The sequence below is a fragment of the Rhinolophus ferrumequinum genome, chromosome 8 (assembly GCF_004115265.2).
Source record: "Rhinolophus ferrumequinum isolate MPI-CBG mRhiFer1 chromosome 8, mRhiFer1_v1.p, whole genome shotgun sequence".
Classification (NCBI taxonomy): domain Eukaryota; kingdom Metazoa; phylum Chordata; class Mammalia; order Chiroptera; family Rhinolophidae; genus Rhinolophus; species Rhinolophus ferrumequinum.
Genome location: NC_046291.1, coordinates 71,336,210 through 71,353,328, shown reverse-complemented (window position 1 = coordinate 71,353,328; position 17,119 = coordinate 71,336,210). Strand labels below are relative to the sequence as shown.

General features: G+C 37.0%; 1 protein-coding gene across 8 annotated transcripts in view; it reads left to right on the top strand.

The window, feature by feature from the left end:
* The window catches only part of MBD5 (methyl-CpG binding domain protein 5), a 375,179-nt gene that overhangs the window by 331,844 nt on the left and 26,216 nt on the right, over positions 1 to 17,119 (top strand). For 6 of the 8 annotated variants that reach the window (XM_033113043.1, XM_033113042.1, XM_033113046.1 and 3 more), the window contains 3 exons: positions 7,393 to 8,418; positions 9,989 to 10,197; positions 13,242 to 14,450. In XM_033113043.1, coding sequence (XP_032968934.1) covers positions 7,393 to 8,418; positions 9,989 to 10,197; positions 13,242 to 14,450 — 2,444 coding nt within the window. The remainder of the gene's footprint in view (positions 1 to 7,392; positions 8,419 to 9,988; positions 10,198 to 13,241; positions 14,451 to 17,119) is intronic. The other 2 variants (XM_033113048.1, XM_033113047.1) reach the window with 1 other exon arrangement.

Sequence of the window (17,119 nt, the reverse complement as noted above, 5' to 3'; positions counted from 1 at the left end):
TTGTGTACAAAAGAAGAAGTTAAAATGTGTTTGACTTTAGACATTGAGTCTGTGTAATCAAAGATGATAACAGAACTCAGAGTGGTGTGATATGTTTGCTGATTCAATGATCTATTTTGTACCTTTCAAGAAATAAATTGTCCCAGTGTGTAAATTGGGAGAATTTTATTCCATTGCAATACACTAAGCTCACTTAGAAAGCCACTAGAAATCCTTCGGTTCTCTAGGAGATGCCTAAGCTATTATTTACTAAAATCAAGTGGCCTGAAAACAGTGAAGCAGCTTCTAAAAGAACCCAAATTCTAGGCAGTAATGTTAAGTCTACAAAAATTTGACTCATTAAAAATAACACTTAAAAATATTCCTATGATGTTATCAAAATAGATTTCCACAAAATAGATTTCCACATGCATATAGTACTAAATAAATCAAATCATAAAGTTCTCACCATCTTGGAACTTACATCAGACAACATGAACACCAACCAAGCAAAGAGTAGAGTAAAAATTATTTTCGAATAATTACACTTCTTGTAAATTCCACGTAAATCTCACTTGTTTACAGATGACAAATGGAACGAGACAACAGAATTCCAAAGGAGTTGCTGAGATACTTCTGGGGTAGGAACTAGTCCAAAAAGTTCGGAATATCTATCCAAGACCCATGGGTACCGGTCTAGGAGAGAGTACTTATCCCAGATACCCTAGAGCAGCCTCCTGTGCTGCATAGCTCCACAGGGTCGCCCGTCACCTTAGAGTCTGAGAAACATGCTTCCTGGAACACAGGTCCACAGGCCACCCCCCACAGAGCTGAGCAACTCAGGCCTGATCCTGACACAATTGTTTCTCAAACTAATTTTTACTTCTTCCCACAGTAAAAAATTAATTTGCATTACAATCCACTGGAGATATATTTGTAATGGATAACTAAAAGCTTCCTGAAAAAACACTACATGTGATGCACTCTGATACTTCCCATCCTATTCTGTCTTATCCTATCTTATTGTATTTCTTTTCTTTTATGACAGTCATGACTCACTGAAATGATTTCATCACCCACTAACAGAACATGACCCAGCACTCATCTAGATAAGTTAACAGAAGCAGGTTCCACAAAATAATACCCTCGCTATGCAATGTACTCCTTTTTTCTTTTCTATTTCATTTATCAAAATATACTGGTTAGGGGGGCATACTAAATTGATTTTGCAGCCCCAAATAGGTCTAAACACTGTCTTAGAATATTCATGAGGCAATTAGCTCAGCAAATATTTATTGAGCACCTACTATATGCTAAGCACTGTTTTAGCACTGCAGATGAAATAGTACACAATGGAAAGATACAAAGTTAGCCGTAATAATCTAGAAACTCAGCTTGCTCTGCTCATGAAACAAAATAAGGAGATAAAAGTTCTAATTGGAATACTGATGAAGCATTTTAACTGTTAACTTGAGCATATTCAGACAACAGAATCCGCCAACCAAGAGATGCCACGGATTCCTTCCCCCACTTCTTCTAAGTGCTTTGGTTTTGGGTCTCTCCCTCCCTCCCTTGTGGAGAACAAAAAGCCACTACAACGGTCCTACCCTACGAGGGTTCAATCTATGATCGTTTTCAACTTCACAATGGTGCAAAAGTGACATACATTAAGTAGAAATTGTACTGCGAATTTTGAATTGTGATCTTTTCCGGGGTTAGCGATATGCCCTGTGGTCCTCCCTCGCGATGCTGGGCAGCACGCAGCAGCTCCAGTCAGCCCCGCAATCACACGGGTAAACAACCGATAGTCTGCAGTGTACTATGTGGCCAGAGTGACTTTGGATACTGTATGCAATAAATTACCTGAGCTAATCAACACTTAATTATAAATGGGCTTTGTGTTTGATGATTTCGCCAAACTGTAGGCTAATGTAAATGTTCTGAGCAGGTTTAAGGTAGGCCAGACTAAGCTATGAGGTCCAGTAGGTTCGGTGTAGTAACTGTAATTTTGGTTTACAATATTCTCAACTTAATGGGCTTATTGGGCTATAACCCCATTTTAAGTTGAGGAGCATCTGCAGTCCTCAGGGCTTCCTGCTTACTTCTGGTGAAGGAGATCTAGGAATTTCCATGAGGATCTAAAAGCACAAGGATAGAGATTGATATGTTTTGTAAATATGTATTACCATGCCATCATTATGGAGGCTTAGGAAAATAATGTCTTGTTGGAAGATCTAGACTTCTCATAAAAATTAGTTTTCAATTTATTTTTTAATCAATTCCTTAAGTGTAGAGGAGAAAATTTTACTATTTCCATTGGATTGAAAAGTGAATTGTATTGATTACACTCACAAGGGTATGGTATTTTCTCTTTTCTCTAGAAGCATTTTTATTAAGGATTGCCGTTGACTCCATTTGCAATCAAGTACACTTGCCAGAGTGAATGGTAAAGGTCAAGTGGCAAAGGAATTCTTTCTATGACTCATGTTCTTGATTTTTACGGATATACATCAGTATTTGGGGATATCCATTTAGAAAATATTTTCTAGCATAAAGTAGTGTTCATTCAAAAGTGGAACTATAGCTGAAAGTGATATAATGACATTTAAACACAGCTTATTAGTCCATTTGGTGTGAGCTTGATGCCCTCTCATACACATATGAAGACATGTACAATACCATTAATACTTAAGATCCAGCCATAGAAGAGTTTAACATAATAAGAACAATGACCTTTCTCAGAGAACATTGGTGATGAAGAAGAGAAATCTAAAGAAGTAGACATTACCTTTGTTTTGAAAAGCATTTTTTTTTAATGAGACAGATAAAAACCTCAAGAATGAGAATTAGTAATAGTAGGAAAAAAGTCTTTCAAAAAATTTACTGATGGCATTTCTGTGTCCACACACATACACACACACACACACACACACACACACACACACACACAAATTATATGTGTGTGCAAAGAGTATTGTTTATATCTGGGAATCGACCCCCCTGGGAAAGCAACCATTGTCATTTCCTCATTACTGGACTCAGTCTCTGATTGGGTGTCTTGGCACGTAATCTTGCACCAGGAAGGTTTATTTGGGTGTCTTTCCAGTCTTCTCCCCTACCTCTTTAAAAGCAATAGAGACAATGAGAAAAAGAAATCATGGCAGTTCATGGTGCTGCTGGCTGGTATGAAATAATCACTTTTTCCAATTAAAGGACTTCTCCAACTTACTGTTTCCAGGCTCCCAGCTGCCTCTTGGTTGTTTAACTTGGTTAGTGAATAGTTTGCTTTTGCAAAAACTCTAACTGTCCCTTTCATTAGATTAAGCACTACACATCTTGGCTGCCAAAAAAGAAAAAAAAAAAAAAGAAAGGAAGAAAGAAAACATTTTCCCCACATTCTTCAACAAACCAGAAGGTTTTTATGCAGAACTATGCAGTAGGTTCACCAGAGAGTTCCTATTCAAGATTAAGTGGTTCAGAAATACGCAATCTCCAATTTTTCTCCAGCTATAAAAATTCAGGGTCCTCTGTTATGACACCAAGCATTAATGAGTGACTTTAAGAACTCAGAGAACTTTGTGATGGACCTCTTCCTCTGTACGGTGATTTTTAACTCCCTAGAACACCTGAGAGCCTTCTAAAGTAACTTGTCATCTTCCAGCCATCGCCTTTCCAACATCCCTTGTCCTGGCATTGGAGCAGTACACTGGAGAGTCCGTTTTTGTCCACAGATGGATAGTATTCCCTCCCTTTCTCCACATACACATATGCCAAACACTCAGCATCAAATGCAAATGCTCTGATTTCTAGAAATTGAGTGTAACTTTCCGTCTTAGTAGATTCATTCAACCAAGAAACATTTTTTCAATGCCAACCACGTGTTAGAGACTGTGTTAGGTCTTGGAAATACAGAAGGAAATAAGAAGTGGTCTTTGCCTTTAATGGATTAGAAAGATGATTTCAAATTTCTTCACTGCTGGTCTAAGGCAGCACGTTTAACCATGGCAGGGAAGGCCAGGGTGTGTGGCAAAGCAGCATACAATACTTCCAGTCCTATTTATTTGTTTTGAGGATACATAGGACTCTATTATCCTCCATGTACTTTATTACCTTGCCTTTCTAAAAAAAAAAAAAAAAAAAATTACTTTGCTTTTACGTAGGAGCCCTTTCTACATCTCCTTTTCCACTCTCAAATCCCAGATCAGATGTTAACCACTTGCCTAGTTTTCCCTGACATCTTCAGTTTACAACTGTCCCCCTGTTACATACCCATTATAGCTCTTAGAATATCGCATTATAGTTAACACTAGTTATATGAAAAGAGCTTTAAAAGTTCCTGGTTCGTAATAAGTGCTCAATAAATGTATATTTGAAAGAAGAAAAAGACAAGGAAATTTGTGTGTGTTCATCACTTTACCTAAACTCAGTTCCTGCAGGAAAGGGCTGGATATTATGTTGTTTTTTTGTTTTTGGTGGGTTTTGTGTTTTTTTTTTTTTTTTTTTTTTTGGTTTTCATTTATATTTTTGTTTTGGTATAACAATTTCTATCCTTTTGTTCAGCAGAATATACCTGTTTGTTGCGCTGATTTGTTGAAAATTAGGGAAAATAAAAAATAGACTTTGATCCATATATTACACTTACGAAGTTTATGGTATTCACCACCTTCTTGTTTGTAATGCAAAAATACACCCAGAGTGGCTGTATTTTCCTTATTATTCTTCAGAATATTTAGATGGAAAACATATAGAATAATATCCCCAAATGGCTACTTTCTTGAATCCTAAGTATGGATGCTTCTCTTATAAAACAAAGACTAAAAATTAATAATGATAACCTCTAAGGAAATCCTACAAAGCCTTGCAAAATACACACTAGAGTATTTTGAAAATGTGCTCTGACTGTAGGAGAGGAAGGGTGATCTGTACATTTAAATGTGTAATTATTATTTAGCAGCTAGGGAAAAGGCCACACACATGGTGATTACTAGTAAATAAGAGTTTCTATTATGTTATATAAAAAGATGGTTTCCAGATGCAAATAAAGCACAGTACCTATGTACAGAAATAGTAGCAAGATTTAAGAGGCAATGAAATGTTTAAGGTGTTGATTGTTTTATTACAGATCTGAATTAATATTTAAAGAATTGTATATCATATGCCTACTTCAGCATTTGGTGCGTTCTTACCCCACTCTTTGTGAACATAGTCATTATTTCACCATAATATTTTATAAATATTTATACATTTTCAAACCAAGGGTGTTTTTAATCTCGTTCTCTAAAGGAAACACTGAGAGCTTTGAGAAAAAAAAAAAAAGCAGACTTGAAAACTGGAAAAAATTGCAAAGTCGTGCTGTAGAGATGATATGCTGATTTATACTTAGCCCTACTATCACATCACCACTACTAACTACAACTACTGATGTCAGTCATAATGGTGAAAATGACAGCTCCTTTTATTTGCATAGACTTTTACACATTACAAGCCTTTCACTTACCTATGTTTGATTCTCATAAAAGTCATGCCAGTGATGGAATTTTTCCTTAGGAAAAATTCAAAGGTAAGAAAATATATACAAGAAGATGTTCATCCTTGTGTTATATATAATAATGAAAAATCAATATATAAATGCCAAACTTTATCAGAATGGTTCAAAAATATGGTCAATCCATGTGCTACGTGGTTAAATATATTAATACAAAGTCTATATATCAAAAGAAAAATTCTTGTGTTATTCTGTTAAGAATAAACAAAAAATATAAATTTATATTTGTACTACAGTTACAACTGTGGAAACTTCTGTGTAGTTCAAGGCCTCACTGGTAACATGGTCAAATATAAAACATTTTGTGATGGTATAGCATAGCTGTAAAGATTTTGAATTATTTCAGATTTTTAGTAACACGTATTGTTCATTGTACCATATACATGTTTAATATTTTAATACAAAATTAAATGCATGTGCTTATAAAAATAAATATTTGCCAAATGCATGTATTACATAAAACAATACATCTTTTTAGGTGGAGACTTTTTATGAAAAAATGATTATAGGATCCGTTTCAACAGCATGTGCTTCTTACCCTCCCCACCCCACTCTTTCTGCATCTGGATCAACAGGAGGATTTCAAAGAACACTACTGTCCACACTGTCCATACGATGAGGTTTCAACTGGTCTGGGACACGGCCCAGGCATTGCTTTTTTGCTTTTCTGTTCTATTCCTTTCTTTCTTTTTTTTAAGTTCTCCAGGTAATTCCATTGTGCAGCTTGGATTGAGAACAACCAAACCAGTTATAATGAACAACTGAAATGTTATATTTTTAAATATTAAATTCCCTGAATTTTCATCTCTTGACTAAGACTTTCAAGATTACGAGTGCGATTTGGGTGAATACTGGTCTGATTTAAGGAATCATGCATACAATGTACCTTTATGCTATCGGAGTGGTCAAGATTAAAAAATAATGATAAAGTGTTGGTGAGAATGAGCACCACCATACACTGTATATAGATGTGTAAATTGAATGTATATGATCAGCTTTGCTGGAGGGCAGTTTGACAACATGTATACAAAGTTTTAAAAATATGGAAACGATTTTGTCCCTGGAATTCACTTTTAACAATTTATCCTTAGAAAGTAATTGAGCATATTGACAAAGATGGGTTAATGTTTTCATAGTGTTGCTTACAATGTAAAAGATTGTAAATAATCAAATTATCAACAACTGTGGATTGATTAAATTATGGTGTATCCATACATGATACTAGTAAAATGATTCTGTAGTTAACATAAGTTAACATGGAAAGATACTCACAATGTATTGATAAATGAAAAAAGTTATAAAACATCATGATTCCATTTTGTTAAAATATGTAACGTGTATATATGTCTGCATATGTATATATGTACAGATGGGGAAAATCCAGAAAACTATATTAAAATATTAATAGCTATAGGTACTTTTTATTTTCTGTTTTGTACTCATGCATATTATCCTTGTTTCCTTTTCTCAGTAAAAGCTAGTATTACAAATAAAGACCAAAAACTTATTTAAAAGGAAAAAAATTTAGTTTGAAAAATGAAGCCTTGTTACTGTTATCTAAAATGAATTACAGCACAGGTTCCCCCATCTGCACTTTGTCCAGCTATGAAAAACAAGCTATTTGATAATTAGAAACAGCTATTTCTTAACTTCTCCAACATGTTTATTTTCAAAGTAGGTGATGAAGTATTAAGTTAAACTTGTTTTATTAACAGATGTCGTATCAATTCTAATTATAATTAATCTGATTCAAATCAGCCAAGGTGACATGTAATTGTCAAATTAATTGAAATGCATCAATGTATTTTTATGGGGTTATCTTCCTTACCATCCATAATTAATAAGTGGTGTTTTTCTTTTCATTTCAGGCAGTTCAGGACCATCATCCTCCATTGCCATAGCTGGCACCAACCATCCTGCCATCACAAAGACAACATCTGTTCTTCAAGATGGCGTCATAGTCACCACCGCAGCTGGAAACCCACTGCAGAGTCAGCTGCCCATTGGGAGTGATTTTCCTTTTGTTGGCCAGGAGCACCCACTTCATTTTCCATCCAACAGCACTTCAAACAACCATCTTCCACACCCCTTGAACCCCAGCCTCCTCAGTTCTCTACCTATCTCTTTGCCAGTGAATCAACAGCATCTCCTAAACCAGAATCTATTAAATATCCTCCAGCCTTCAGCAGGAGAAGGCAAGTCTGAGATCAACCTCCACCCTTTAGGTTTTCTCAACCCGAATGTAAATGCTGCTTTAGCTTTTCTCTCCGGTGACATGGATGGGCAGGTATTGCAGCCTGTTCACTTTCAGCTCTTAGCAGCCCTGCTTCAGAACCAAACCCAAGCAGCTGCCATGCTTCCCCTGCCATCTTTCAATCTGACCATCTCAGATCTTTTGCAACAGCAAAATACCCCTTTACCCTCATTAACACAGATGACAGCCCCACCAGACCATTTGCCAAGCAATCAGTCAGAGAACAGCCGAGCTGAGACCCTTTTAACCAGCCCCCTGGGGAACCCTTTACCAAGCTTTGCAGGCAGTGACACTACTTTTAACCCCCTGTTCCTCCCAGCTGTCACTGGGGCCTCAGGATTAATGGCCTTGAATCCCCAGCTGTTGGGAGGTGTCCTGAACTCAGCATCGGCCAACACCGCTAATCATCCAGAGGTTTCCATAGCAACTTCCTCCCAGGCAACCACTACCACAACCACTACATCATCAGCAGTGGCAGCACTGACTGTCTCAACACTTGGTGGGACAGCAGTGGTGTCAATGGCAGAAACATTGCTGAATATATCTAATAATGCTGGGAATACACCTGGTCCAGCTAAACTCAACAGTAACTCTGTGGTGCCACAGCTACTTAACCCTCTACTGGGGACAGGTCTGCTTGGTAAGTTAAATTTTTTCACAAATTTTTACAAAAGAAACGTTTTTCTAATTCTATTTTCTCCTTTTTAAAAACTCCATTTTGTCACACTATTTTTAAAAATGTTTTTGTTATGTCACAGCTTGCTTAAGGAACTAAATATAATTAACACCCACACACAACCATAGTTATACAAACACGAAAATGACTTTTTTCTTTTCCCCATTCTAGCAATACTAAATATAATTTTAATCTGCTTTCTCTTCTAATTCTGATGCCACCTAACCCTAACCTACCCATCATTCTCTTAAGCCAAGTAGAGTCTTATTTTTCAAATAATAAAGCACAGGTACATCTTAAAAATAACTTTTATTTGAATTTTAGTTGGTGTGGCATCACAGGGTTAGTATGAGCAGCTGCACTGTGGATGGAAATAGTGTGAGGAAGTGTTTTTCCAGGTGATCCCTAAATAAACAGAACTAAACGCTTATCCAGCAAAATAAAAAACAAGGCATAAAAACAATCAAAGTTAAAGTTTACCCAAGTTCAGAGAAACAGACAGCCCCAATAGTTGCTGCTAGATTTCCTCGGACAGTATTATTCTTTAAAACTTTGTGGCCTAAACACAAAATCCATCATGTAGATTATCCTCTCCCAAAAAAAGTTAGAAAATAATGTCAACTATATGCAATTGATTGACGGATGTAACTGTAATACAGAATACAGAGCCGGTGTCCATAAAGTCTGGACACATTGGCAAATAGACATGATATTGTCAAGGGCATGTTCAATGTATATAAAAAATGTATATATGTTTCCAGATTTTATGAACACCTTTATAATAGTTTAATAATTAGTTCTATTTGACATTGAAATCAATGTAGTTAAATAATCTAAAAAAGTATTATAGATTTACATATTTCAAGTTACAGGACAATTTATACGACGTCATCCTCAAAATAACTTCAATGTAATTTCAAAACAAGTTTATTTTGAATTTTGAATATAAATTGAGTTATTAACTAATCCTGTCTGGTTATGTAATATTTATTTTAAATGATTCTGACCATGATTTCTTTTGTATTCTAATTTTAGGTGACCAATCTTTTACTTAAAAACAAAATACATGTTTCCCAACCAAACACAGTTTTATTTGATTGTAATTATTGATGATTGGCTTAAAAACTAAGTTTTGTAAACAAGACCTGATCATTTGAATCATCGGGTCAAATACTTATGACTGCTAAAACATTTCAGGACTAATTTCTAACTTTAATTGTAGGTACTCTAATAAAAATAGTTTCAAGGAATTCTTTTTAACACTAAAGCTCCATATATAAGGACTGGCTAATGGATAGAGCAAAGATTAGTCTCTCCATGATATAAAAGCTAAAAACTAATTATGAAAGATAAAATTAAATAATAAAACTACTCTCTCGTTACCACTTACTAAGAATTTAAGGAGAAAAAGAGAAAAGAATTACCACGTAAGTGTAGTTTTTAGTTTTTGTTTCAGGAATCCTCAGGTACAAAGATAGGCATAGGCTCTCCAAAGAATCACACTGACTCACATTTTATGTTTTTCAAACTATAGGTGACATGTCCTCAATAAACAATACTTTGAATAACCACCAACTGACTCATCTACAGTCGCTGTTAAACAACAATCAGATGTTTCCTCCAAATCAGCAGCAGCCGCAGCTTCTTCAGGGGTTCCAGAATCTCCAGGCCTTTCAAGGACAGCCCACAATTCCTTGCCCAGCTAACAATAACCCCATGGCTTGTCTGTTTCAGAACTTTCAGGTACTCTCCGTCCTTGGGTTACTTTAGTAGAAAACAGTATCTAGGTTTGTTTAAACACTTACTTTTGGGGGTAGAAACAAAGGAGGGAAGTTAGGTGTCCTTCCACTTCTACTTACTGTTAGTTCTAAATACTGAGTATTGCTAAACAGTACAATCTTTTGCGTGAAGTTCATTTTGTTTTGTCTGAAGCATCTCAGTGGTCCTTTTGGAGCTATAAGTAAAAACTGATCATGGTACCCTCTTAAACCCTTTTGTGGGTTTAGTCCGTTGCCATCATGATTAAAATCCACATACTAACATGTTCACCCTGCCTGCCTCACTCTCCGGCCCCGCTCTCACTACTCTCTCCCTGGCTTCAGCCACATGGTCTTCCTTTAGTTCTACAAACTGAATAAATTCCTGATATATGAGCATTAGGGAGTTAGGTGGAAAGAGTAACACTAAATAAACATAAGAAAATGAATACAGAAGTTTTTTATAATCTTGGGATAGAGAAGGCTCTTTCAGAAAGGCACAAAACCAATAAGTCAAAAAAAAAAAGTTGAATACATAAACTTTAACATCTGTATGATTGAGGATATTCTAAACAAAGTTAAAGACAAATGACCAACTGGCAGAAAATACTTGCATAATAATAGCAAATAATTGATATCCATAATATAAAAAGAGCTCCTACAAATCAGAAAGAAAAGAGAATTGATTTGAGAAATGAGCAATAGATGTGAACAGTCAATTCACAGAAAATGAAAGATAAATGATTAATAAACATTTGAAAAAATAATCAGTTATATAAATTACAACACTAATACATCCATCAGATTAATGATACTTTGCTGACAGTGGTGTGGGGAAATGGATTGTTTCAGATATATTATTGGTCTGATTGTATGCTGCTGTAGTCCTTTTGGAGGGTAATTTGATAGTTTATCTGGATCCTTTGACCCAGAAATTTAACTTCTATATATCAATTTTAGAGAAAGCAAATATGAACAGAAGGATACAATTCAGAATGTCCATTACAACATGATTTGTGGTGTCAAAAATTAGAAACCACTTAAGCATCCATTAATAGGGAAATAGTTAAATATATTATGGTATATCCATCTATCTAGTAGTTTAAAAGATTAGCTGGACTTACATAATCTGATATGGAAAGATCCACAAGATTGCAAGACTACTATAGTATTGCAGCACAAAACTAAAATATAATACCATTTAAGTGAAAGATAGAAAGAAAGGAGAAAGAAAGGAATGAAGGAAAGAAGGGAAACTAGATATACACCTACACACTTTAATGTATTAAAAATAAGTGTCTGCAAGGATACACTCCAGGACTGATTGCTTCTGAGAAAGGAAATGGGATGGGCATGTGATGGGGAAGTACCGGCTTAGGTGGGAGTAATGATGAAGAAGGTTTTTATCTTTTTTGACAACGAGAAAATATTCATATACACCTTATGTAATAAAATAGTTTGGAAGGGAAGAGGAAGTGCTCAAGAGAAACCAAGTAGATAAAGCCTGAAGATAGGCCATTAGATTTAGCAATGACAGCGTCACCAGCAACTTGGTGGGATGCAGCTTTGGTGAAGTGGTAGGAGCATGAGCCAGACTGCAGTGGATGAAAGGATGAAAAAGGTTAGGAATTAAGGCGTATGGATTAGACTTTCAAAAACTTAACTATGAAGAACATAAGAAAACTAAGGTAGTGCCTCAAAGTAGGTGTAGGTTAAATGCAAACCTTTAAAATAGGGAAGCCATGCACTTAATTGTATGCTACATGAAAGAGACCAAAAAAGTGGAAGAGATTGAACATAAAGCAGAGAAGGGATACAGATACGGCAAAATCCCAGAGGAGGGGGTTGGGATCAAAAGCATAAATGCAGGACGTACTCTCAGAAAGCTGAGGGGTCCCTCTTACAATGGGAAGCAGGACACAATTTGGGACAGTTGCAGAGAAGTGTGTGCTGTCAGGAGAAAGGGAGTAACAGAGTGTAAGAATTATGAGAATTCTTAACCTATGAACTCCATTTTCTGTACTAAGTAAGGTCATCTACTAAGAATATGCGGGAGACGGGATAGCAGCCGGCTTGAGGAAGTGGATAAATATGTAGACAACAGGAGAATGGCAAGAGAGTGGTTGATGTGTGATGGATCCCAGGTTCAGGTTTAGTTGGGGAGGGTATGAAGACAGGATGGGAGTGATGGATCACTGGGGAGAAATCTGAAGTACCAAGCACTGGAGGAGCAGTACTTAGATGGGGTTGGTGAAGTTAGAACATCCCTGGGGATTTTTTCAAACTGCACTCATCCTTCCTGCCCTGAGCATTGATATGCTTCCCTGGTGGGCATTCCCTCCCTTCACCTTTTCCCAACTGAGAATCACTTCTATAGAGAGCCGTTGTCATTACTGACAACATGAGAGTGTCCCCCAGCCTGTGACCTGGAAAGGTTGAAGAGTAGGTTGTCACTACCCTATCTGAAGACTTTTAAAATGTAGTGATATATCAGAAATAGCTTAATTGTTGAAAAAAAAAAAAAGAATATGTGTTTGTTTTGTTTTATCTATTTTATATTTCACTTAATTCAGTAGAAGTATAAATAAATTAGAAATCATTTTTAAAATCTGATCACTTTGTAATTTGAGCAGTGCTGGTGATTGACTTTTTCTCCCTTTAAATCTCAAGTTACAAAATCTGGAATGACACTAAATATGTGGAGTCATCACCAGGAAACATTTTGTGTCCAACTACTTCACCTTTTATTTTTCTAAAGAATGTTTAGTAATGATGATTTTTAAAGAAAAAAAATTGCTTGAATGATTTCAGCGAAAGAAACAGTACCCAACTATAATCGAGACATAAGCTTTTCTATACCGAGTGACTTTTTATTTCGTGTTTGAGTCTTGTTCTTTCTTCACAGTTCCTTCCTGGTTATATTTGTTTGTCTTTTAGTACATCTTAAAATTATGGTCTTTCTCTTTGAGGTCTTTAAACATGTTGTGTTTTTTTCCCTCTCTCCCACTGCTTCCTGTCTATTTCTTTAAGGTGAGAATGCAGGAAGATGCCGCTCTCCTAAACAAAAGAATAAGCACTCAGCCAGGGCTCACAGCACTTCCTGAGAATCCGAACACTGCACTTCCACCTTTCCAAGATACGCCTTGTGAGTTGCAACCAAGGATTGACCCATCGCTTGGTCAGCAGGTGAAGGATGGCCTCGTGGGTGCCCAAGGCGATGCTTCCGTGGATGCCATTTACAAAGCAGTGGTGGATGCAGCCAGCAAAGGAATGCAGGTTGTCATCACCACTGCCGTCAACAGTACAACTCAGATCAGCCCCATTCCAGCTCTGAGTGCCATGAGTGCCTTCACTGCTTCAATTGGTGACCCGTTAAGTCTCCCCAGTGCTGTCAGTGCAGTCATTCATGGACGAAACATGGGCAACGTCGATCATGACGGCAGGCTGAGGAACGCAAGAGGGGCTCGGCTGCCCCGGAATCTGGACCACGGGAAAAACTCAAGCGAAGGAGATGGGTTTGAATATTTCAAGTCGGCAAGTTGCCACACATCTAAAAAACAGTGGGATGGGGAGCAGAGCCCTGGAGGGGAGCGAAACCGGTGGAAGTGTGAGGAATTTTTAGATCATCCAGGCCACCTCCACAGTAGCCCTTGTCACGAAAGGCCCAACCATGTCTCCACACTGCCATTTCTGCCTGGGGAACAGCACCCGATACTGTTACCACCAAGAAACTGTCAAGGAGATAAAATTCTGGAGGAAAATTTCAGGTATAATAACTACAAAAGAACTATGATGAGTTTTAAGGAGAGACTAGAGAACACTGTGGAGAGATGTGCACATATTAATGGGAACAGACCTCGACAGAGTCGCGGCTTTGGAGAGCTGCTAAGCACCACAAAGCAAGACCTGGTCCTGGAGGAGCAGTCTCCGAGCTCCTCAAATAGTTTTGAAAGTTCTCTGGTCAAAGACTACATCCATTACAATGGAGACTTTAATGCCAAAAGCGTTAATGGATGTGCGCCTAGCCCTTCAGACGCTAAAAGCATTAGTAGTGAGGATGACCTAAGGAATCCGGACTCCCCCTCCTCAAACGACTTGATACATTACAGGCCAAGGACGTTCCACGTTGGCGACTTGGTCTGGGGCCAAATCAAAGGACTGACTTCCTGGCCTGGAAAATTAGTAAGAGATGACGACGACGTTCACAATTCATGTCAACAAAGCCCGGAGGAAGGGAAGGTATACCAATCTCTATCCATTGTCAAATACTAACCTCTGTTCAGATAGCAAGTATCGTGTTTTGTTATTGTTACTGTGGGTTTGAAATTAGGATTCTTCATGACTCATTGAGGTCTCATAAAATTCTGGGGCATAAAATGAAGAGGGAATGGTTATAGTCACCAAAATGTCCTATCGTCAAGGGGTGAGTTGTGAAACATTTGGAGAATCCACTAGGGCTCAGGGTGGCTCTAACCCAGGAACCAGATTTCCAGAATGTTGTTAACTCTGCCTTCTTTTCCTGAATTTACCTCATCCTTCATGCCATACACAGAGGTTGAAGGCAAGTGGCAGTGGCTGGGGAGAAAAATCTGGTGGCCATTGGAGTCGAGGAGAATAGCAGAGGTGGGGTCCTTCCAGGTGACAGGAAGTGCCAGGAGACAGACTTGCCCGCATATGCTTACATGTGACCCTTAGAGCTGGGGAGAGGGTAAAATCGGTGTGGAGTTGCAGCCGTTTCTGGAAGCAGCAGGTAAAGTCTGAAATCAGAATGGTGCCTCCTTTCAGGAACAGTTCTGGGCCTTTATAACATATGGAAATGTTTAACCCCATAGTCTGGTTCTACTTAACACAATCTGATCATATAAATTAAATAAAAACTTTGCCATGAAACTACTATTCAATTTGGAAGAAATTAGTAGGGGTCTTCTGGGCTTTCCCCCGCCTCACAACTGATAGAATTGACTCACTAGGCAAGAAATATGCAGAAGGTTTAAAGTAGATCAAAAAATATATATCTGATCAGAAAGAGATAATAATGCATATTCCCCACATATAGTGAAGAAACATATAATTTTTCATCTCCTTAGGAAATAAAACTTACTCTTACAAGTACATATGTTATTCTCTTAAAGAGTATATTGTATAAAGCTATTTCAGCTCTGCTCAGACCTCCACTGGCACTTAGGTTTAATGGCAGGAAACCAAAAGCATTTTTGCCAGCACAGTAAAAGGATTGTCTTTCTCCAAATGACCAGGAGGTCCTTAAACCCGTTGCTTATAATGCCTAATACATACTTGTCAGGATACACTCTGGGCATAATGTTTCTATGTTTGATAAGAAAATGAATTCCATACTCCTATTCACAAAACATTTTATTCTCTAATCTCTCTGAGACCAGACAAACATTCTTTAGGTTGATAAACCTAAATATTTTTGACAGCTTATTCAAAAAATAATTAGAAACAGCAAAATTGGGCTTTTATGATATAAATGGAACTGCTACAAATACAAGATGTAGACATTGAACTGTTTTACAATCTCTGTACAAATGAAACCAAGTCTTTTTTATGTGCCATTTTACAAAAGCTTAACTAAAAAAAAAAAAAAAAAGATTATGGTCTCCCTTTCCTGGAAACCTTCTTCCTGTCCTAAATGCCTTGTCTAAATATCTTTTTGTATCTTCAGGAGAATAAAGGCATGTACTTTTTAACACATTTCACATTAAACAATGGTCCTGATCTTCTGGTTCGTTTGTGTTAGCGAACTCCTGAGATTGAGTTCCTCACTGATGTTTGGGAAGATGCACGTTACAAAAACAAAAGTCATTATCTAAGAGTCCAAGAAACATTTATTTTGCTTCATTTAAATAAGTAACTGGTTTTCATTCACTATAAGATGATGTTTCAAAAATCCAGATTTTTCTTCCTTCTTTTAAGCAATAGATGAATTCCTAGTAGGGAGCATAAAATTCTTTCTGTAAATTCAAACATCCCCCCTCCTATTGGCTGACATTGTAATTTTGCATTCTCAAAACCTTGATATCAAATCCTCGATCTCAAGATACACTACAAATATTTTTAATAATTCAGAAAAAAATAATTTAAAGCACGCATTTAGAGGTGAAAAACTGAAAACGTAATAAAATATTAATAAGACATGAATTATTTATCTATCATTAAAAAGCAAGGTATAACAACAGCCTTAAAAGCTGTAGGGCACTTAACATTTTTAAAAACCTCTGGTCTTTTCAGGACCTACCTCACTTTTGCACATAAAAACAACAAAGCACTGCTTCACAAAGGCTCTTTCTGCTCCTATAGTTCACAAAACAAAAGAAGGGCTTCCTCAGACCTTGTTTGATGGTGCCCAGCTAGGCAAACAGTGTGCCCAATTTATAACACCAGAAAAGGCAACATTTCAAATACAGGTCTGTCTGACGTCAAGCCAGATGACCTTTGCCTGATGTCTTGGCAATCGTGGTTCACCAAGAAAAGATTAAACTATGTTTAATATCTGTATAATATCGGGGTAAGACAAAATGACCTATTTGAAAAGATTTCTAGTAAAACCATTCTGAAATGTGTACTCTTCAAGTGAACCAATTATGATGTGACTTTTATTTACATAGAACCCCTTAGTCCTCAGCAGTGGTGGACAGTCTTGTACATTAGTAACCAGACTTCTGCTTTTCAAGAGGTAAGCAGTGCATTAGGTTTGCTTTTGTATACGGTGGCAACAATGCCTGACGTGTTCATAAAGTTGAGAGAAAGACAGAGGCTGACTCCATAAACAATTTGTTTGCTACAGTGAGATCTTTCTAATTCCACCTTGCAAATGGGCAGTGTGGGACCATTTTCCCTAGTGTTTATCTTTGTAGTATCTCAGAGGAAAAGGTTTGCTAAACAAT